Here is a 20,752-nt window from a genome sequence, read left to right on the forward strand (position 1 = left end):
TTTCATGTAGCATTCTGTCAAATGCCTTTGACATTTGCCAGCAAATGTCAAACTCATGAACTGTACAAGGCTCACATCAAGAAAGGTGACCAGCATGGCAAGGAAGACAAAATCGATTATGAGAAGAATTTCGCAAATCACGACAAAGGAAATTCCAAAGAGTTCTTTCGTTATGTGGCAAGTAAGAGGAAGAATAATCATGGAAGATTAACCTTAATGAATGATGATGGTCATGAGGAAACAGAAGTAGATAAAATAGTTGAGTTACTGAGTGACCACATTGCAAGCATATATTTTCCTAGTGAGGTTACTGCTTTAACCTATGTGACAGATACTAATGTGAGAACAGAGGCGGATGAACTGGAGGTTCTTAGGATATTGCAGAATCTCAATGTAAATACAGCTGTGGGATTAGATGGAATATCAGCTAGGGTTCTGCAAGAATATGCAAGGGAACTGGCAATGACTTTGACCAAGCTGTTTAGGTATCAGCTCTGGTAGAGTTCCAAGGGAGTGGAAAGAGGGCAAAATTATTCCTTTGCATAAGGGAGGTTCTAAGACTACGTAGCAAATTATAGACCAATCAGTATCTCAGGTGTGGTGGTAAAAGTACTAGAAAAATTGGTAAAAAAAAGAGAATTCAAGAATGGATAGATAAAAATATGATACTGTATGAGTCAACATGGATTTGTGACGGCCTTAGTAATTCACTAACTTTTTATAACAGAGTAACAGCTAAGTTGGATAAAGGAAATGACATGATTTGCAAAGGCATTTGACAGAATACCACATGAAACACTGTTACAAATTAGAACAAATGGGAATGAATGAATATGACACTGGTTAAGTGGATAAGAGGGTGACTGCTGGAAAGATATCAAACAGTGGTATATATGGATGGACAGAATCGAGGCGAAAACAGGTGACTAGTGGTGTGCCACAAGGTTCAGTGCTGGGATCACACCACTAGTCACCTGTTTTCGCCTCTGTATCATTTATATTTCTGCCTATATCATTTATATAAACAGAATGTTTATATAAATGATATAGGAAATAACCTGAAAGGAAATATTCAGTTGTTTGCTGATATGCCAAATCAGGTAGAGCAAAAGTTAATGGGTGTCAGTTTAATGTCAAGAAATGTAAAGTTATGCATTTTGGGATAAACAGATTACAAGTTGTATCACGTTGATGGCACTGTATTACAGAAAATAGATGAAGCTAGAAATTAGGAGTGGTGGTAGACAGAGAGTTTAGAGGACATATTGCTAAGGTTGCTAAATTAGCCCATAAGATTACTTGCCACTAGTAATTCTAACTATAACTGTAAACAAACTATTCTTAGACTAGTTATATCAACACTTAAGGAAACTTATCAGCCCTTCTCAGAGAGTTTCACATATCATAAGCAAACAGAATGAAATTAACTCACATATCTTCCTTAACTCTGTTATGCACTCGTTCTTAGTTCCTTCTTAGGTTTCTTAACTTCTCATCCGTTTCAGGTTTTGGCTTCCACTCAGAGATTCCGTTGGCACTGTCATCTGACTCAGAATGACTCGCGGGGCCTGGAGCACATTTTCCCGATGTCTATGAATCGGTCGAAGGGTGTCCGATGATCAAGGCACTCAGCAGATTTATGCAGAGTTGAATTGTAATGGGCTGATAGTTTTTTATTGTGTTGATATTATGTTGCATGACTCCATGCAAGTTTTAAATGTTAAATTGAAGTTAAGCTTAAAGTGGAGTTAAAAGAGAATCTTTCCATACTGTATAATTACAGTTTATTGTAAATAAATATGTTTGTTTTGTTTACAAAGTGTGTCGCCTGATCTTTAAGCAATGCACTGTTTTGAAATAAAGACAAACTGTAAGTGATGGAGTTTAATGCTAGCTAAGACTGTTTAATGTTAAGAAGGGATTCAGGATAAATTCTGAGTGAACTCTACTGGAAGTATTATTATATCTTATACCACAAGGAGAGCACTGGAGGTGCAGTCGATTAATCTAAATAAATTTCCAGAGTTCTCGCAGTATAGGAAAAATGCTGAAAGTAAAGTTAATAAAGAATAGGAAGATAATGTATTAAAGGATAAAGTAAGAGAAATAAGGCAGTAAAGAGAAATGAATAAAAGTTAATAGAGAATATAGTTAGAGATAAACTAAATGAAAGTAAGAACAGAGTACAGAAGATTAATAATAGAAAATAAATAAATTAGAGAATAATAAAAATAAAGCATATAGAGATATTACAATTATAGCAAATTATGAAAAAAAAAAGCACTCACAGGAAATATTACACTGAGTATACTGTCTGCCCACAGTTGAGAGAACTGTAGGTGGCAGAGTGCCAAGAAGAGTCAAATTCATCCCCTTTTCCCCTTCAAATTATCGAAGGGGAAAAAGGGATGTACAAATTCGTCACCAATACACGAAATCACGTGCTTTCTTGTCTGTCGCTGTACTAGCTTGATTTTTGTTGTTGCTTTTTTATTTGTATATTTATTTGCATATTTATTTGTATGATGGATCCAGTACCATCAACAAGTACTGGCATTAAATCTTTCAGTAGTACTTGCAAAGAACGTTGTATAATAGGCTGACATTCAGTAAAAAAAGAAGTTAGAAGGCAAGTCTCTTTGTTCCAATTTCTCAGGCCACAAAACGTGCAAGTGAAATTATGGGTGTACCGGAGTTGACTGTTAAAAGAATTTGTAGGGAATCAAAAGGTGAAGTAAAGCCAAAATTTAAATCTCCTAAAAACTGCCAGAGAAAGAAAACCATCAAAAATCATTGGAAGATATGCATTTTGACAGAGATGGAATTATCGAAGAATTACGCAAACCTTTGTTATAATATAAGTGAAATATAAAATATAAGTGATGGTGATTCGGACACTGATTCAGATGCCTATGAAAATTAAAAGGATTTGATAAAGGTATTTTTTTTTTCAAAATTTTATGCATCTCATCTCATCTTTCTTTTACCCTCTTTTACCTTGAGGTGTCGAGAGTTTATTAACCATCGGACCTCAAACCCTTCACAGGATAAGGTGGTCAGTCCTACGCCCTGGTGTATCCAGGGCGTAGGACTGACATGTCCGCAGTGTTGTGTTCTCAAGGCAAGTTTGCTTGCTTTGCGGGCTCCCCAGGATAAACTCCATCATGGAGTTTATCCTGGGGAGCCCGCATGGACTCCCCAGGATAAACTCCGCATGGACTCCAGCATGGACTCCCCAGGATAAACTGGGGAGTCCATGCCCAAGACCAGCTAACTTGGCTATGGCTGAGGAAGTTCTTTCAGCTCCTCACGTCACTGACGGGAATCGAACCTAGGACATTCCTTCCCCAGGCATATGGTTGCAAAGCACACAGCCACTAGGCTAACTGTGCAGACAATTTTATGCATGGTTTTGTTAAAGAATCACAAGTCATATTTAATCGGTTTAGGACATTAAAGTGTCTGAGTTCTCTCAACTGTAATTTTAGGATGACTAAGTGCATTTAAAAAAATTTCTGCTTTTCTATGTAATTATTTCACTTACAATAATTTTTATTTTATATATTTTTTTAAATTTTGTTAATAACATCTGTAAAATGTTTCAACTGTTATACAAGCAAATTAGTTACTACTTTAAAAACTAAAATGTTCGTAAAAGAAAAGTTAACTTTCTGACATGTAATAATAAACAAACTCATCCCATGAGACGGAATGATTACCCTATTATTGGAATGGATTCATCTTCTTCTGCCATGCACAGAAGTGTTGAGGATTCTCTTATCTGTGGTCGAACAGTACTTGTTATGAGCAAGGGAACACAGCACAATATCATGCCCCAGGATCATTAGATTTCTATGCTGTAATCTATATTGTTCTAATTACTAAAATCTTCTCATATTATAAAGATGAAAATTTTACAGTACACAGAGTGGTCCTCTTGAAGAATAGATACCATCTTGTTTGTAGAATTAAACTAAACAGTAAATGATAATTTGCAAGTAAGAATAAACAAATTGTTATCCAGTGCAATGCCCCATTACTTACTACAGATGTTACAAGAACTCGGTCCACTGTATTTCAGCAAAACAAAGCAATATTTTGACTTATCCTTTCAGCAATCTGACATTTCAGATGAAGGCATAAGAAGATGGCTCAATTTTAGATCAAATAGAACTTGTATAGACCATCTTAATAATAATAACTGAACAGTTTGGTGAATGTAATTCTCTTTCATACTTTCTGGTGTAGATTACAAACTTCAATTTTGTCGCTAGTGTATTGCAGTTCAAAATAAAGGAAAAAATGCCACAGAGAATAATAAACTTCATAAAGGAAGATTATAATACATTTCAATGCAGGTGTTGTATGGTGGATATATCTGGCCCAACCTTTCTGATCTGGAGTACAAGGATACCTGCTATCCTCCCTATAACTGGTACTAGATCATTTTAGAACAGACAGATACAAAAGGAATATCATGAAAATAAATTTTTGGGCAAACTGAAATTATATAGGTTGGTAGCTCATAGACATGTAGATATTCAAAATAAACTGCAAGAAAAATCACTCACGGTTGATTTTAAAAATATATATACAAAACAAATTAGAATTAATGTGAAAAACAAAGTACCACTAAAAATGGGGAGGGATCAAAACTTTCAAATTTTATATATCTCAGGAGTATTTTATCCTTAGATAGAGGATTCAAAAAGCAAGAATAAGTATTCTAAAGTTAGATGAAGACATTAAGAATAAGATTTACTTATAGATAATATAATATAGAACAAGAAATGTTTTTATTATACTGGAATGCTAAATTTAATATTCTGTTCCAATAAATAATCAGTGATTTTAAGTAAAAGTCTTGTTTCACCTTCTAAAGGGGAGTGGGGGGTAGAAGAGAACAAATTTTCAAGTGAAAGAACTTTTACACCTCTATATCAGTCCCTCCAAGTGAAATCATCAGGGGAACTAAAGCTCCATAATTTTTGATTTTGATGGAAGCAAGTTATTTTGTCATCCTCTCTCTGTTAGACGAAAGAAAATGTTTTTAAGGTTTTTCCTAATATTCTATTAAATCAGTGGCCATTTTTATTTGCAGAAGATTTTAAAATCAATCACAGCTTATTTCTTTAAGTCTCAAGGCGTGTACTTTTTTCTTTTAATTTGTATTTTCAGACAAAACATTTTTTTTTTTAAGATGGCAACCATCTTGAAAGCTGCTGTAGGTGTTCTGAGTGCTACTTTTCCCCATTTCATGCTCTATCCTGCAGGCTCTATATCGAATCTGAAAGATGATTTTTATTATTATTATTTCATATATATACAGGGTGTTCGGGATAAATTTGACATATTTATAATTAATTATATTTTTCCGTAAGTTACATGTATTAACACACACTTCTCTTCATTTAAAAGTTTGGACCCTTCTTCATTCATATACAAGATGTCAGAAAGGATGGATAGCTGGAACCCACCTGAATCATGGAAGAGAATAACTTGTATCATGATGATTCGTGCCCGCCATCAAAATAAGGATATTACGACTGCTGCCCAATGCTCCCTGAATACAGTAAAAACAATCAGGCATGAACTAGAGACTTGCAATGGTGACTACGAGGATGTAGCAAGAAGAAAGATCCCTAGCAGACGATCTGATTGCGTTCGTACAGCAGAATTCCTCGCAAATCTGCAGGAACAGGTGTTGAAGAACCCTGGCATTGGAATTCGGGCTTTGTTCGTGGAGTTGCTAACTGTAGTCAAGCCCTGGATAACAAGGGTAGCCAATGGTAGGCCGTATGTATGGCAGCAGGATTCGGCCCCTTGCCACACCTCTGGGAAAAGTCAAAAATGGTTGTCTGAAAATTTCTACGACTTCACCAGTCCAAATGTTTGGCCTCCAAACTCCCCAGACCTTAACCCCATGGATTATTTTGTATGGGGCGCAGTTGAAAAAGACACCAATCGCACTTCCAGTAATACAAAAGCCCAGTTAATGGATAAAATTAAAACAGTTTTTGCGGCCCTTCCCAGGGAGACTGTACCATCAGCTTGTTCGAGGTTCCGAAGCAGAACTGAAGCTGTGATCGATGCTAATGGTGGTTATTTTGAGTAAATCTTGTTGATAGTATTGTAGTTAACTCTGCCTGTAATGTTTTTTTGTCAATTCATTAAATTTAATAGATACAAAGAAGATTTTCTTTTTCCTTACGAAACTGTCAAATTTATCCCGAACACCCTGTGTATATATATATATATATATATATATATATATATATATATATATATATATATATAACAGCATATGTAAGCCAAAAATCACCTCAATTGAAGCCAAAAAAAAAAAAAATTGTGGGAGGCCAAATTAAATTTCTGTGAGAGATACTCTTGATAGATGGCTATAAAGCAAAATTGCTCCTTGTTCATTATTTTCATCCTTCCTGCCTACACAGCCTTTTGAAAATGAAGAAAACTGAACAACTTTGTTGTCTTTCAGAGTATTTAGTACATCCACCTATCAAGGGATGCTTAAGGGTCAAAGCTGTATAACTGAGAGGAGACCTCCAAATAGCCTTTAAAGGAATGCGGAGAACCGACCAGGGCTTCTGACCTATTGTCCAATCCTCACCTTCTCGTGGTGCACTCTGTTGGGTATCTAATTTGATACTGAACGAACCAGGATGGGCTGGCAATTTGGGATTTAGCCGACCAAATTGTATTCTTATTGGTAAAACCAAAATAAAAAATGATGGTACAACATAAAAAATTTCACGATGGCTGGGGCATCGCCCGGTTAAACAAGGCCGCCATTGTTTTCGCCAGGGAACCAGGGCGAACAGCGAAAAGTCAGCTACTGGAACAAATCTGAAAACAAACCCCAACTCAACATCACCAGAGTTAAAGATCGGTACTATCAACGTAAGAACCCTGAATGGCAAAGAAATGGAGCTAGCTGAGGAATTAGATAAGTACCAGATCGACATAATAGGGGTGACTGAAACAAAAAAGACCAAAACTGGTGAGATCTTTCTGAGCAATAAATACAAAATGTTATATTCAGGCAATGACAATCAAGGAAAAGAAGGAGTAGCCATCGTATTCAACACAACTTACGAGGCTAATCTTCTTGAATGGCAGTCAGTCTCAAGTAGAGTAATGTGGGCAAATATGAGAATGGGGAACTGGACAATGAGACTTATTTGTGCCTATGGTCCCACAGAAGCTTCTACTAAGGTAGAAGGTGGAGGAATTTTTTGAGGCTTTAGAAAAAGCAACTGACACAATGAAAAAGGAAAAGTTGGTCCTTGTTGGGGATCTAAATAGCAGAGTAGGAAATGATTGTGAAACATACAAAAATATTTTGGGAAAATTTGGAGAAAAGAGCAAAGCTAATAATAATGGCAAATATCTGTTGGATTTCTGCTCGGGACATGGACTGGTTATTACTAACACCATGTTCCAACATAAAAATGTGCACAAATTCACATGGAGAGAAGAGGCTAGGAATAAGAAAAGTCTCATTGACTATGTTATTGTTGATAGTGATGTTTTCTCCCTCGTGCAGGACACCAGTGTGTACAGAGGATTTGAAATTGGATGCAATCACTATTTAGTCTTGAGCAGGATAAAATTGAATTTCATATTGAAAAGAATAACATGTAAGAAAGTTTTAATAAAAGTTGAGCAGCTCTCAGATGTGAACTGTAGACTAAAATACAGAAAGATTACTGAAAAGAAAATGAAAGAGTTTGAGAACAGGAATCAAACCTTGGAGATTCAGTGGCAAACTCTGAAGAAAACGTTGATTGATTCTGCCAGAGAGGCATGTGGTGAGGTTGTGTGCAAGGATAAAAAAATCAGAACTCCCTGGTGGACACAGGAAGTTAAAGAGGCAGTGAAGGAAAAGAAGAAAGCATATCAAAAGTTCCTGGCAAATAAGTCAGCTTTTACTCTTACAGAATACAGAGACAAATGTAAGAAAGCTAAACAGTGTGTAAAACCAGCTAAACAAAAGTCATGGGAGTACTTTGGCAAGAATATAGAAAATAAATATCAAGAAGGTGGCAAAATATTCTGGAGGTTGTTGAAGAAGCTTAGGAATGGAGGAAAGAGTGCTGTAAAAGGAATTAGAGATGATAAAGGTGAAATGAAAACAGGAGAAAAAGATATCATTGAAGTATGGAGTAATTACTTTGAAAAACTGCTAAATGAAACAAGCAGTGATGACACCGCAGTGGTAAAAAACACTGACCAGGCATGCAGTCAGGAATACATATCCATACTTGAAGTAGAAAAAGCCATCAAAGGCTTGAAATGTGGAAAGGCACCAGGAGTAGATGATATTCGACCAGAAATGCTGAAGTATGGTGGCATAAAAGTCTTACAGTGGCTGCACTGCATAGTTCAGAAAGCCTGGACAGAGGCACGAATTCCCGATGATTGGAGTAGAGCTCTCATAGTACTCATATATAAAAAGGGAAATAAAACTGAATGTGAGAATTACAGAGGTATTTCCCTACTGAGTGTTCCTGGCAAGATCTATGCAAGTATAGTTGAGAAATGGTTGAGAAGAATTGTGGAAGAAAAGCTTGGTGAAGAACAAGCTGGATTCAGGCCAAATAGAGACTGTCAGGATCAGATCTTCACTTTACGACAAATAGTCGAGAAAGCATGGGAATATAACAAAGATCTGTATTTAAGTTTTGTCGATTTGGAAAAGGCATATGACCAAGTGCCAAGAGAGAAGCTATTCAATACGCTGCAGTTATATGGTGTCAATGGGGCATTATATCAAGCAATACTTAGTCTTTATTTGAGTTGTAAGTCAGCAGTTAGAATTGAAGGAAGTACAGGAAGATGGTTTAATGTTAAATCTGGTGTGAGACAAGGATGTACATTATCCCCTCTGTTATTCATTATCTATATGGATTACATTATGAAGGAATGTGGTATTAAACCTGATATCAAAATTGGAGATGTTAATGTCAGCTCTTTGCTTTATGCGGATGATGTTATACTTCTAAATAAATCTGCTACAAGTCTGCAAGATTCTCTGACTAAATTGAATAGCTGTTGTAATAGATATGGTATGAAGGTCAGCAATAAAAAGACAAAGACAATGAAAATAGGCAGAATCATTGAAAATGTCAACTGTGTTGTGAATGGAGAACCTGTGGAACAAGTAAAACATTTCAGCTATTTAAGCACGATTTTTACTGAAGATGGTAAATTAAATATAGAAATAGACAACAGAATCAGCAAAGCTGGTATGGTGGGAAGTCAATTGAATAAATTCATATGGAATAAGAAAGAAATTAGTCGGAACACTAAATTAGCTGTATACAAGACAGTGTTCAAACCAGTTTTAACTTATGGATCTGAGAGCTGGGTCAGAAGTAAAACACTTGACCAAAGACTAGAGACCGCAGATATGAGAGTCCTGAGAAAGATTAAAGGCGTGAACAGATGGCATCAATGGCAATATCATATTAAAAATGAGGATATTAGGAAAGAACTTGACATTGTCAGCATCCAGGAATGCGTTAGCAGAGCTAATCTCAGGTGGTATGGTCACTTAAATAGAATGGGAGAGGAAAGATTAACAAAACAAGTGTTCTCTGCCAGGTTGGCAGGAAAACGACCCAGAGGAAAACCAAGATATAGGTGGATTGATACGGTACAAAGTGCCTTAGACGATAGAAATATAAGATCTGATAATGTTGGAGTCTTGACAAGTAACAGACTGATTTGGAGGAAAATTGTAGATAGGAAGTTAGTAATGATGTAATTTTTTCATGTAGTACTGTCATATCCTGTACACCCCTTGAGGGTACATGGCAGGAATTTGATGATGATGACCTATCAAGACAATTTTTTTTAACCTCCTGAGTGGTGTAAATTAAGCAAATTGCATGCTGAAAGTTTGTATGTCTTACTAGCATTTAATGTAAAAGTAAAATAAAGCATTTAAAAAAAATTTTTTTTCTTACTTTTATACCATAAATTTGCTATGTTGGCAATGTAATTTCATACTACTAGGATTTGCAAAGAACAGGTGCACTGCAATTTGAAGTACTTTAATGTATTTTAACCAATTGAATTTAGCTAATAATAAAAACTGATACTCACAACTTTAATTTATTTTTCCAAAGGATATAATCTCTTTGTTAATTTTAACAGCAATTCTACAATAAGTCAATTTTGATAGTTATTATCATAAAAACACAGCCTACATAATCATGTCTCAACATGCTGTTTGATGAGTCACAGATACTCATGTTCAAATTTGCCTGTATTGTCACAAGTTCTGTAGCCTCCACAATTCTTACAGAGGTCTGGAGAGGAGAATTTTAGTGTTTTACATAATTCCTGTTCATGTCCTACTCTCTCCTTATTACCATGTCTAAGTTTAAACTCGAAGAAGAGCCATATAACTCTCAATGACCATATTATTTTATTCCTTTAGACATCAAAATGCTGTTCTCTCTTAAAACAATACAGAGTGAATATATATATATATATATATATGCATAGATACAGTATGTGTGTGTATACAGTAGGAAACAAATTAATCCGAACAAGCTGAAATTTTGTCAAGTTTCTGGTTTGGTTTACATTTCAGTTCACAATAATTTTGGTTTTAGTTTACTATTTTTGGTTGAGTGCTATGTGTTTTAACTCTCTCTATGAGTTTATTAGTAGTGTTGTGAGTTTTTAATAGTCTAAACAAGCTGATTCATAGTATTTTATTCATTTTGGAAAACGTTCCAAAAAATAAATAAATAAAATAAAAATTTCTCAGCACACATCCATGACTCAAAAACAAATTTCCAATGAGTGTGATGTTGGTATGGGAAATGTTAATGCAATTTTAAACAGGTCAAAGGTTTAGGGAGACAGGTATCTTTTCTCTTGGCAGAAAGGAAAATATGGAATAAATAAATAAATACTTTCAGGGGATGTGCTTAGCATGTTCCCTAAAGGTATTTATTTATTTATTTAGCATGATGACACAATGGCCATGAGGTCCATACAGGTAGGTATGGCACTATCTTAAGAAACCAATATAATAATACTATTGGTTGTAACATAATTTTGTCTGGTGCACGTTCATTCTTTAGCTGATTTACTTGTATGTGGAATGAAAAACCTGAGTTCCAGGAGGAAAACCCTGCTACCACCATATGAGATCAGCTATCTCACCTTCAACTGAAAAAGCCCAAATAAAGCCCAAATGATGAGAATTGAACCTGGGCCCTTTCCAATTGAAGAGTGCAATGTCTTGCCATTCTCCCAAATGTACTATAGAGGCACCACACCAAGGTATGTATGAAGAATAATGATGATGATGATAATTGAGCATAATCTCCTCACATTTCTTGACCATCTTCCACTTGCAACATGGAAACATCTGGGAAAAAAAGTTCAATAATGTAAATGAGCCAAACACATTCTCATATTGTGCTGATTCAGTTTCTTATATATTTGGACACTGCATCACCCACAAACAAAATTTCTGGCAAGCATCTGTTTATCATTCAGTCACAAAAATTTCATTTACAAATGGAATTGGTGCACATAGTTTGTTATCCACTTCTAAAGTGTGTATAATTTGAAACTTGTAGGGGAAAAGATGCACTCTTCTGTACAGAATCTGATGTACAATTTGCTTTTATGTGGCAACAGCTCATGTCAACTAGGAGTACTTCTGCAGTGAAGAGTATTCTTTCTAAAAACTTCTTGTGTCATGCCCTGATGATGTTCTTGGATGATGAAAGCTGTTTAAAATGCATTTTGAAATTCTGAACTAACTAAATCACAGCTTTCTCTTTTGTAGCTGCCATTTTAGCGTCACATGATATAGTATGATTCCTACACACTATCAGGAATTAGAAAATGTGAAATCCATAGACACCTAGAGGTAATTGAGAAAACTTTGCGAGTCTATATATCTATCAACATTGCTCACACTTTTTCTTCACATGGACAGTAACTTTTTATATTTTATAGGGAATGTGTTCAAGGACTTTTTTGGCTCACTCTATATATTAGATAGTATCATTTATTATCAATTCAGACTAATAAATTTCTTTGCTATCTATCAGTAAAGGCAATATATTCCAATTAGTTTTCACATAACTTATTCTTTCTTTGTCCTTTTCAACGAGGGCAAGTTAGCTAGTCTAATTCAGAGCTAATATAATTTTTTCTTTTGGGTTAGCTCTCTCTCACAACAAAAGCAAACTAATCAGAGGAACACATGAAATTAATAAGCAAATATATTCAATTTCATTCCACAATGAGTTCTGGGAATCTGCAAAAAAAAAAAAAAAAAGTACTAGAAATAGCAGTAGTAGTAGTAGTAGTAGTAATAATATAATTTCAATCACATTTAAGAAATCCAGAAATAAAAGTGAACAATACCTGTGCAAAACAGCATGGCACAAAACCAGAGTAATAAGCTACCAAAAGTGAGTTGAAAAGAACTTGTTTCAGTCTTGCATTGAAGTCAGATTTCAACAACTCAATCTCTTCCCTTATGGTTTCTGCAGAGAGTGAACAGGTATGAGTAACACAGCCCAAGCTATTCTTACTGAAGCTCACTTTAGATTTAGGACTCATTGTATGGTCATGAAGAGGAGTCTGTAACTCGAACAGAGGCAAAACCGAAGGGCCAAATAATATTAGGTATACTACAGTGCTAAAATATAAAAAATATTTTTAAAACATGAAATATTTTGTAATAACTTAAAAATGTATTTAAAGACAAAGTTAAGAACAAAACTCAAAAGGTTGCAGCACATAATTAATTCAATGTATGAGAATGAAATTACAAAAATACGATTTCATTTTCATGCTCAAAAATCCAGCATTCGTCCAATTTTCTGTCATCAAACATGGTATAAAAATATATCTCTTTCTTCATAAATTATATTCTATCAAGTTTAATGAACAAATAAGAATAAAGACACAATTTAGCATATCTAAAAATTAAAAGTTACACGAATAATAAAATGTGTTTCAGGTTTATTTATCTGCCAAAATATCAAGAGGAATGGAGTTCATGCATGAACTCCATTCCTCTTTTTCATTTCATAAATCTTGCAGTTCAAATGATCTAAGCTTCAAGATCATCTATAAACAATGATCTTGCTTGCTATTCTAATTGAAGTGAGTACATCTAGTGAACTTCAATTCTACTAAAATACAATTTGTTCTACCTTGTATATATCAGTCTGCTTAATGCTGCAAGTGACCTATTTTCAGATTAAAATATCTGGCAAATAGAAGTTTTTTTACTTTATTTTAACTGTTTCATTTATTCTTGTGATGGTTTTCATAATGAAAAACAAATTACCAAACTGACTGGGATGGATATTAAAAAAAAATATATTTATAGAATATTTTAAAAATGCAAAGATGGATAAACAGAGAAAAATATTGCAGGATGCAAATTTTAACCTTTTAAGGAAAGCAGAGAGCCAACATAATATTATCCTCATCTTCTCATGATACACCTTGTAAATAGATATCTACCTGGTTAATGAGTGAATAAGGATGGGCTGGCAAATTTGGGATTTAGCTGACCAAATTATATTCTTAATGGCTTAAACCAAAGTACAAAATGATGGTACAACATAATAGAATTCCATGCCAGCTAGTGTCTCATCCTGTTAAACAGGGGCCCTGCTGTTTTCATCAAGGAATCAGTGCAAGCTGCAAAATATCAACTACTGGAATACACTCCAACTGAATATCAGCAGTATTCAAGATTGGCACTATCAACATTTAAAGCATAAACAGAAAAGAAATAGAACTAGCAGAAAAACTGGAAAGGAACCACATTAACATAACAGGTTTTATTGAAACAAAGAGGACAAAAACAATAAGATTCCTCTAAGCAACAAATACCAGATCTCAAAAAGAATTAAAATAGTTTTTAATAATTTCCCAGTAATAATTTTACTCCATTAAACTTCCGACATGTCTTGCCAGCATTTAAGCTTTAACACATGCAACAAATACAAGATGTTATATTTAGACAATAATGATCAGAAAAAAGAAAGAGTAGCTATACCGTTCAACACTAAATACAAGGATAATCTTCTTGAATGTCAGAATGGGGAAGTGAACACTGTGACTTATTTGTGCTTATTGTCTCATAGAAGATCCTACCAAGAAGTGAAGGCATTTTTTGAGGCATCAGAGAAGGCAGCTTACAAAAAAGAAAAAGTTGGGCTTTGTTGGAGATCTGAACAGCAGAGTAGGAAGTGATTGCCAGAGACATACAGAAACGCTTTGGGAGAGAATGGATGAAAGAGCAAAGCTAATAATAATAAGGACCTGCTAGATTTCTGTTCAGGACATGCACATCATTACAAACTCCACTGTTCCAACATAAAGATGTGCATAAGAAAATCTCAGAATAGGTTATTATTGAGCGATATCTTCATTGAAGTTCAGGACCTAAGAGTATACAAAGGATTTGAAACAGGAAGTAATAGTCATTTAGTTTTGAGCAAGATAAAACTGAATATCATATTGAAAAGAAAAGTGTGTAAGAAAGTTTTAAAAAGAATCAAAGCTGAGCTGTAAACTCAAATACACAAATATTATTCAAGAATCAAACTTTGGAGATTCAGTACAGATCCTGAAGAAAACATTGATTCAATTAGAGAGGCATGTAGTGAAGTCATCTACAAAAAAATCAGAACTCCTTGCAGGACTCATAAAGTTATAGACAGTCAAAAAAGAAAAAAAAAAGAAAATGTATTAAAAGTTCCTTGCAAGTAAATCAACACATGCTCTGAGAGAATACAGAGAAAAATATAAGAAAGCAAAGCAATCAAACTGCCAAAGTCATGGGAGGACTAATAACTGTAACATAGAAAATAAATATCAGAAAGATGGAGGCTATTGAAAAGCTTAGAAATGGAGAAAAGAGTACTGTAAAAGGAATCTGAGATGAGATGATAAGTGATATGAAAGATAAAGATATTCCAGATGTCTCTAGTAATTACTTTGAAAGACTGCTAAATGAAACAAGAATTGAAAGCACAGTTGTAGAAGCTGTTCAAGTGGAATGTAATCAAGGAGTACACATCAATACTTGAGGTAGAAAAACCCATTAACCAACAGCTGAAAAACCATGGGCATATCATGGGAAAAGAAATAAGAAATTTTTTTATAATAAAGTGATAATGGAGTTTGGATAAAGGGAATGGCTACTAAGTGATACTGCTAGATTTTGCAAAGGCATTTGACAGTATTTCACACAGACCTCTGTTTTATAAACTGGATCAAATGGGGATGGATATGAATCTGGTGATTTGGATTAGAGAATGGCTGATGGACAGATATCAAAGAGTGGTTTAGGGAGGAGTCCAGGAGAAGGCAGGTGACCGGTGGTGTACCACAGAGCTTAGTACTTTGTCCTCTCTTGTTAAATTTGTGCATCAATGATATAGGAAATGATATGACAGGAAATATTCAGTTATTTGCTGATGATGCTAAACTGAGAAGATGATGCAGAGATCTTGCAGGAAGACTTAAATAGACTAGCATGATAGCAAATAGAAATCTGGACTACTGTACACAGATCAGGACCTGGATTCTGTGGGGATGAAGAAGTGTGGAGAGTATCCAGGGTGAGTGACAAACATTATTGCAGGTCTATGGAATGCTCCCTATGAGAATAGATTGACAGTCAGGGGGGAGGGGCTTCAAAAACTAGCTGACAGGAGAAAAAAGAAGAGACATGATATGATATAGACAGGATGACATTAAGTTGTTAAAGGAGATTTATAGGATTCAAGGCTTTTTTTCAGTACATGGCAGGAAGAAAAAAAAAGGAGTCATCCATGAAAATTGTGTAAGAGCACAGTTAGCAAGGATGTTAGGAGTAAATTTTTTGCTTGAAGGGTGGCGAGTGGTTAGGATGGGTTACCAGGGATGGTTGTGAGTGCTCTGTCAGTGAATGAGTTTAAGGAGAGGAAGGAAAGGTACTGCATGAATAATGGATCTCCTGCAATGAGTTTTCTGACTCCATGGAGATATCTCTACAATAATAATACAGGGTGATTCTAAATTGATGTCGAGGTTTCTGTGGCCTATAATTTTCAAACCGGAAACAAAATAAAACTGCTTACAGAATATGAAAGTGTAACTCAAAATGTTTTATTTGGCAATGCTGAACTCACTGCATTCTTGTCTGGGAGATAATATGAGGTCATACTTCAAAATTTCAACTATTCAAAAGAAAGCAATGGATGTGATTTTTCAAAACAAAGTCCATTATCCCAATGCAATGTCATTACAGAACTCAGTATGGAAAACATTCACCTCCAGATAATGCTATCAGACAGTGGTTAAAGCAATTTCAAGAGACTGGTAGGGTTCAGCACCAAAAAGGAGAGGGAAGACCAAGCACTTCACAGGAAGATGTCAATTGAATCCAGGAAGCATTTTATCAAAGCCACAAAAATCAACCATACAAGCTTCTTTGCAGTTAGGTATACTACAAACAACTGTTTGGAGGTTTGTTCATAACTGCCTTCAACTCCATGCCTACAAACTGCAGATTGTACAGGCTTTACAAGTGGACAAATAAACCTTACCATTTCCAATTTGCCCAAGATATTTTGTTAAAAGTTGAAGCCAATGAAAATTTCCTTTGGAGATTGGTATTTAGTGATGAAGCAATGTTTTGCATATCAGAAAGAATAAATCATCATAACTGCAGAATATGGGGAACAGAAAGCCCTCATGCCATTAGAGTATTCAATTGAAAGAGATAGTTCAAAGTGTAAATGTCTGGTCTGCTTTGTCGTGTTTGGAAGTTTTGGGACCCTTTTTCTTTGTGGAAAAAACAGTGACAGTAGTGAATTATCTGGACATGCTATAGCTGTATCTGTTTACCCAGTTGGAAGAGCATCAGCTAAATGTTGTGTTCCAGCAGGAGCACTGCCACATTGGGCTCTTATTTTCCAAGAATTTCTTGATATGCATTTTCCTGGATGCTGGGTTGAGCATGGTAGACTAATTCCATGGCCTCTGTGCTCACTGGATATTACGCTGCTTGATTTCTTCCTGTGAGGATACAGGGACATTGTTTACCAGATCCCTGTGACCTCCCTCAATGAACTGAAGACCAGAATTGTTGTTGCAATAGAAATTGTTACACCGCAAATGATAGAGAACACTTGGAGGGAAATTGATTATCATTTGGACATTTTACGTGCTACGAAAGGCATGCATGCCGAATTTGTTTAGCATTCTGCAGCATTGATTCTATAGATAACAAAACTTTGAGTTACACTTTCATAAGCAGTTTTATTTTGTTGTTTCCGGTTTGAAAATTATAGGCCACGGAAAACCCAACAATAATCTAGCACCCCGTATAACAAGCAGCTGTAATTGTTTTGTAGATCTGTAAAAGGCATATGACAAGGTGGCAAAGAGAAAAGCTGTTCAAATTAGTACAATTATATGATATAAATGGAACATTATATTGAGTAATACATAGTCTATATTTGAGTTGTAAGTCACCAGTTAGAATTGAAGGGGGTGCAGGAAGATGATCTGATATTAAATCAGGTGTGAGACAAGAGTGCACATTATCTTCACTGTTATTCATCATCTATATGGACATTATGAAGGAAAGTGGCATTAAACTGATATCAGAAATGGAGATTATAACATCATCTACATAACATAAAGAGCTAAGATTATAATCCTAAATAAATTTGAAATCTGTGGATTCTCCAACTAAATTGAAGAACTGCTGTAATAAATATGGTGTGTGAAAAATGATAAAATGACAAAGACTATGAAAACAGGGACAAACATGAAAACATTAACTGCATCCAGAATGGAAAATCCATAGAACAAGTAAAACATATGTTTTAGTGAAGATTTTGTTATGACCCTTTAAGGAGGCTACAGACATTCCACAATATTGAGCAATAATGGAAGGAACAGGATTTGCATCCTGATTAGGTAAAGAAGGTTTAACTCCTTTGGTGAGATTCTGAATGTTGGTAGCAAGATGTCAGATTTAGTGAGAACAATTTTGTAACAATAAAGAATTTATTGATTAAGTTAGATAACCGTACATATAATTTGACTAAATTATATATTAAGAACAATAACTTAGGTACATAGATACAAATGTTCCACAATAACAATATATGCATTACAAGTTTAACATATTCTTCTTCAACAAATATCTTCCTCCTAATATTTTACTACCTCTTATTATTAGACCCAGACAAAGAACAAGATCTAGATGGATGGATACAGTAAGAAAGAAGATTGAAATATAACATTTGACAATACTGCAGTCCTAACATACAATGGATTGTCAATAGGAAATTAGTAATGATGTAAACTTTTCATGTAGTATATTATCCTGTACGTCGCTAAGAGTACATATCAGTAATCTGATGATGATAAGCCATAATAATTTTTTTTGGTACTTGTTAAAATTTTTCTGAGTAGTTTGGATGACATATATCATCCAATTGCAATTTACAATCTATAAACCTCTCAAATACAAAACTGTCCAAGTTTTAAGCTAGTAAATTATTATTTTTTCACGGTCCACGTGGTTTTTATACTGAAATCATTTGTTAAACCCTTATAAAGGTTCATCAAATTCTAGATGGGATCCAAACACAGGTCTCTCTTTTAAAAGAGCCAGATTCAAAAGAGCTATCTAAGATCTGAGCTTCTGTTAAAAGGACTAAGGTCTGTGATATTCAACAAGAGAAGAAAGCCTTTCAGAAAAAAAAAATGTTAGAGAATTAGAAATTGTTAATTCTTGACAACAAAGATTAATGAAAATTAACTATTATTTAGATATTGGTTAAGTGTAGGTGAATAATTAATTTAATTACCAACTAGTTTCGCCGGCTTGTGCTGTCGGCTTCATCAGGGTACAATCAGGAAAGCAAAGAAATGAAAATTACAAGCTAAACGTTAACTGACAATTCTATTTCAATGATTGAAATAGAATTGTCAGTTAACGTTTAGCTTGTAATTTTAGTGATTTATAATTTTATATAATTTATAATTTCAATGATTGAAATAGAATTGTCAGTTAACGTTTAGCTTGTAATTTTAGTTTCTTTGCTTTCCTGATTGTACCCTGATGAAGCCGACAGCACAAGCCGGCGAAACTAGTTGGTAATTAAATTAATTATTCACCTACACTTAACCAATATCTAAATAATAGTTAATTTTCATTAATGTTAGAGAATGTCTGATAATGGAATTTTAGAGGATGAGCATAAAAAATAAGAGAAATATAAAAACACATTAAAAGAGAATTCATCTTTTTTTTTTGAAAGGGGGGGTAAAAGATTTATATCTAAAATAACCAAGATTAATTATATTACTTACGGATATCCAAGGCAAAAAATGCTTAAAGTTCCATGCTGCAGAAATACATTGTAAGAGCACCATAAAATATTAGGGGTTATGGCAACTATAACAAGTATCCGGCTGAACTGTAGGCTAACAGGATGAAAAGATGAAGGCAGACATCTGAAACATATCTATGCATAAAGTAAAAACAAAATTAGAAAAACACATACATACACACCACACAATCAGACCAAAAATCATGGGAAACATCTTTAAATGCATGACAATGGATGCAGGTCATTCTATGTGAAATCACTGGGGGTGGAGAGGACAAATATGCATAAGTTTTGATTTTGAGGAAAGCAAGTTATTTTATCATTCTCTTTTAGATGGAAGAAAAGTTTTTACATTTTTTCCTGGCATCCTATTTTTAATTATAGTGGCCATTTTTTATTTGGCAGATCCACAGAATTTTAGATTTAGAACTAAATTTAGAGGGTCTTAAAATTAATCACAACTTATTTCTTGATTACCCAATTTCTGATTTTGTTAATGCCAATTTAATACCAAAGTATGTACTTTTTTTTATTCCTTATTTGCATTTTTAGTCAAAGTAACTTTTTTTTTCAAGCACAGGTTAAGGCAAACAGAGCATGAAGCAATTAAAATTGATTCTATTCGGTGATGAGTATTACTACATGCTCTTCCAATCAGATGGATGAAAAGAGACTAGGAAAATGCTTTTTTTTTTAACTAATTGCATGGTTGAAGTTTAGAATTTTTTTTTTTTTCTCTCATGGTATGGATTAAGTCAATAAGGAATGGGGAAGAAGAGTAATCAACTCAATAAAATGTAGTAGCAGATTGATAATGGTAAAACTAGAAGCAAAACCAACAAATATTATAAAAATACAAGCTTACATGCCTACTAGCGACCACAGTGATGATGAAGTTGAGAGAGTATATGTAGATATTGAGAATCTAATCAAACTGACCAAGAAGGAAGATAATCTTATTGTCATGGGGGATTGGAATGCAGTCATTGGTGAAGGCAAAGATAGTAGAGAGGTGGGAAAGTATGGACTTGGATGCCAAAATGAAAGAGGAGATAGACTTTTGGAGTTCAGCCACCAATTCAATATGATCATTAATAATACCTGGTATGAGGTATCAAAAAGAAGAAGGTATACTTGGAAAATGCCAGGGGATATAGGAAGGTACCAAATAGATTATATTATGACAAGAAATAGATTTAAAAATCAAGTAAAATCATGCAAAAGTTACCTGGGAGCTGATGTTGATAGTGACCACAATTTGGTTTTATTGAAATGTAATCTGAAATTTAAAAAGTTGTCACAACCAAGGAAAATGCCCAAATGGAACATAA

At 34.5% G+C, this 20,752-nt stretch overlaps 1 protein-coding gene across 1 annotated transcript in view; it reads right to left on the reverse strand.

Annotated features, from left to right (window-relative positions):
* The window catches only part of LOC150096056 (transmembrane protein 39A), a 62,586-nt gene that overhangs the window by 20,065 nt on the left and 21,769 nt on the right, over nt 1-20,752 (reverse strand). The window contains exons 4-5 of the mRNA XM_090409167.1: nt 19,402-19,556; nt 12,424-12,700 (exon numbers count right to left, since the gene is read on the reverse strand). Of these exons, the coding sequence (XP_090265293.1) occupies nt 12,424-12,700; nt 19,402-19,556 (432 nt within the window). The remainder of the gene's footprint in view (nt 1-12,423; nt 12,701-19,401; nt 19,557-20,752) is intronic.

The sequence above is a fragment of the Typopeltis vanoorti genome, chromosome 19, assembly GCF_054136105.1.
Source record: "Typopeltis vanoorti isolate ZY-2024b chromosome 19, IOZ_Tvanoo_1.0, whole genome shotgun sequence".
NCBI lineage: Eukaryota > Metazoa > Arthropoda > Arachnida > Uropygi > Thelyphonidae > Typopeltis > Typopeltis vanoorti.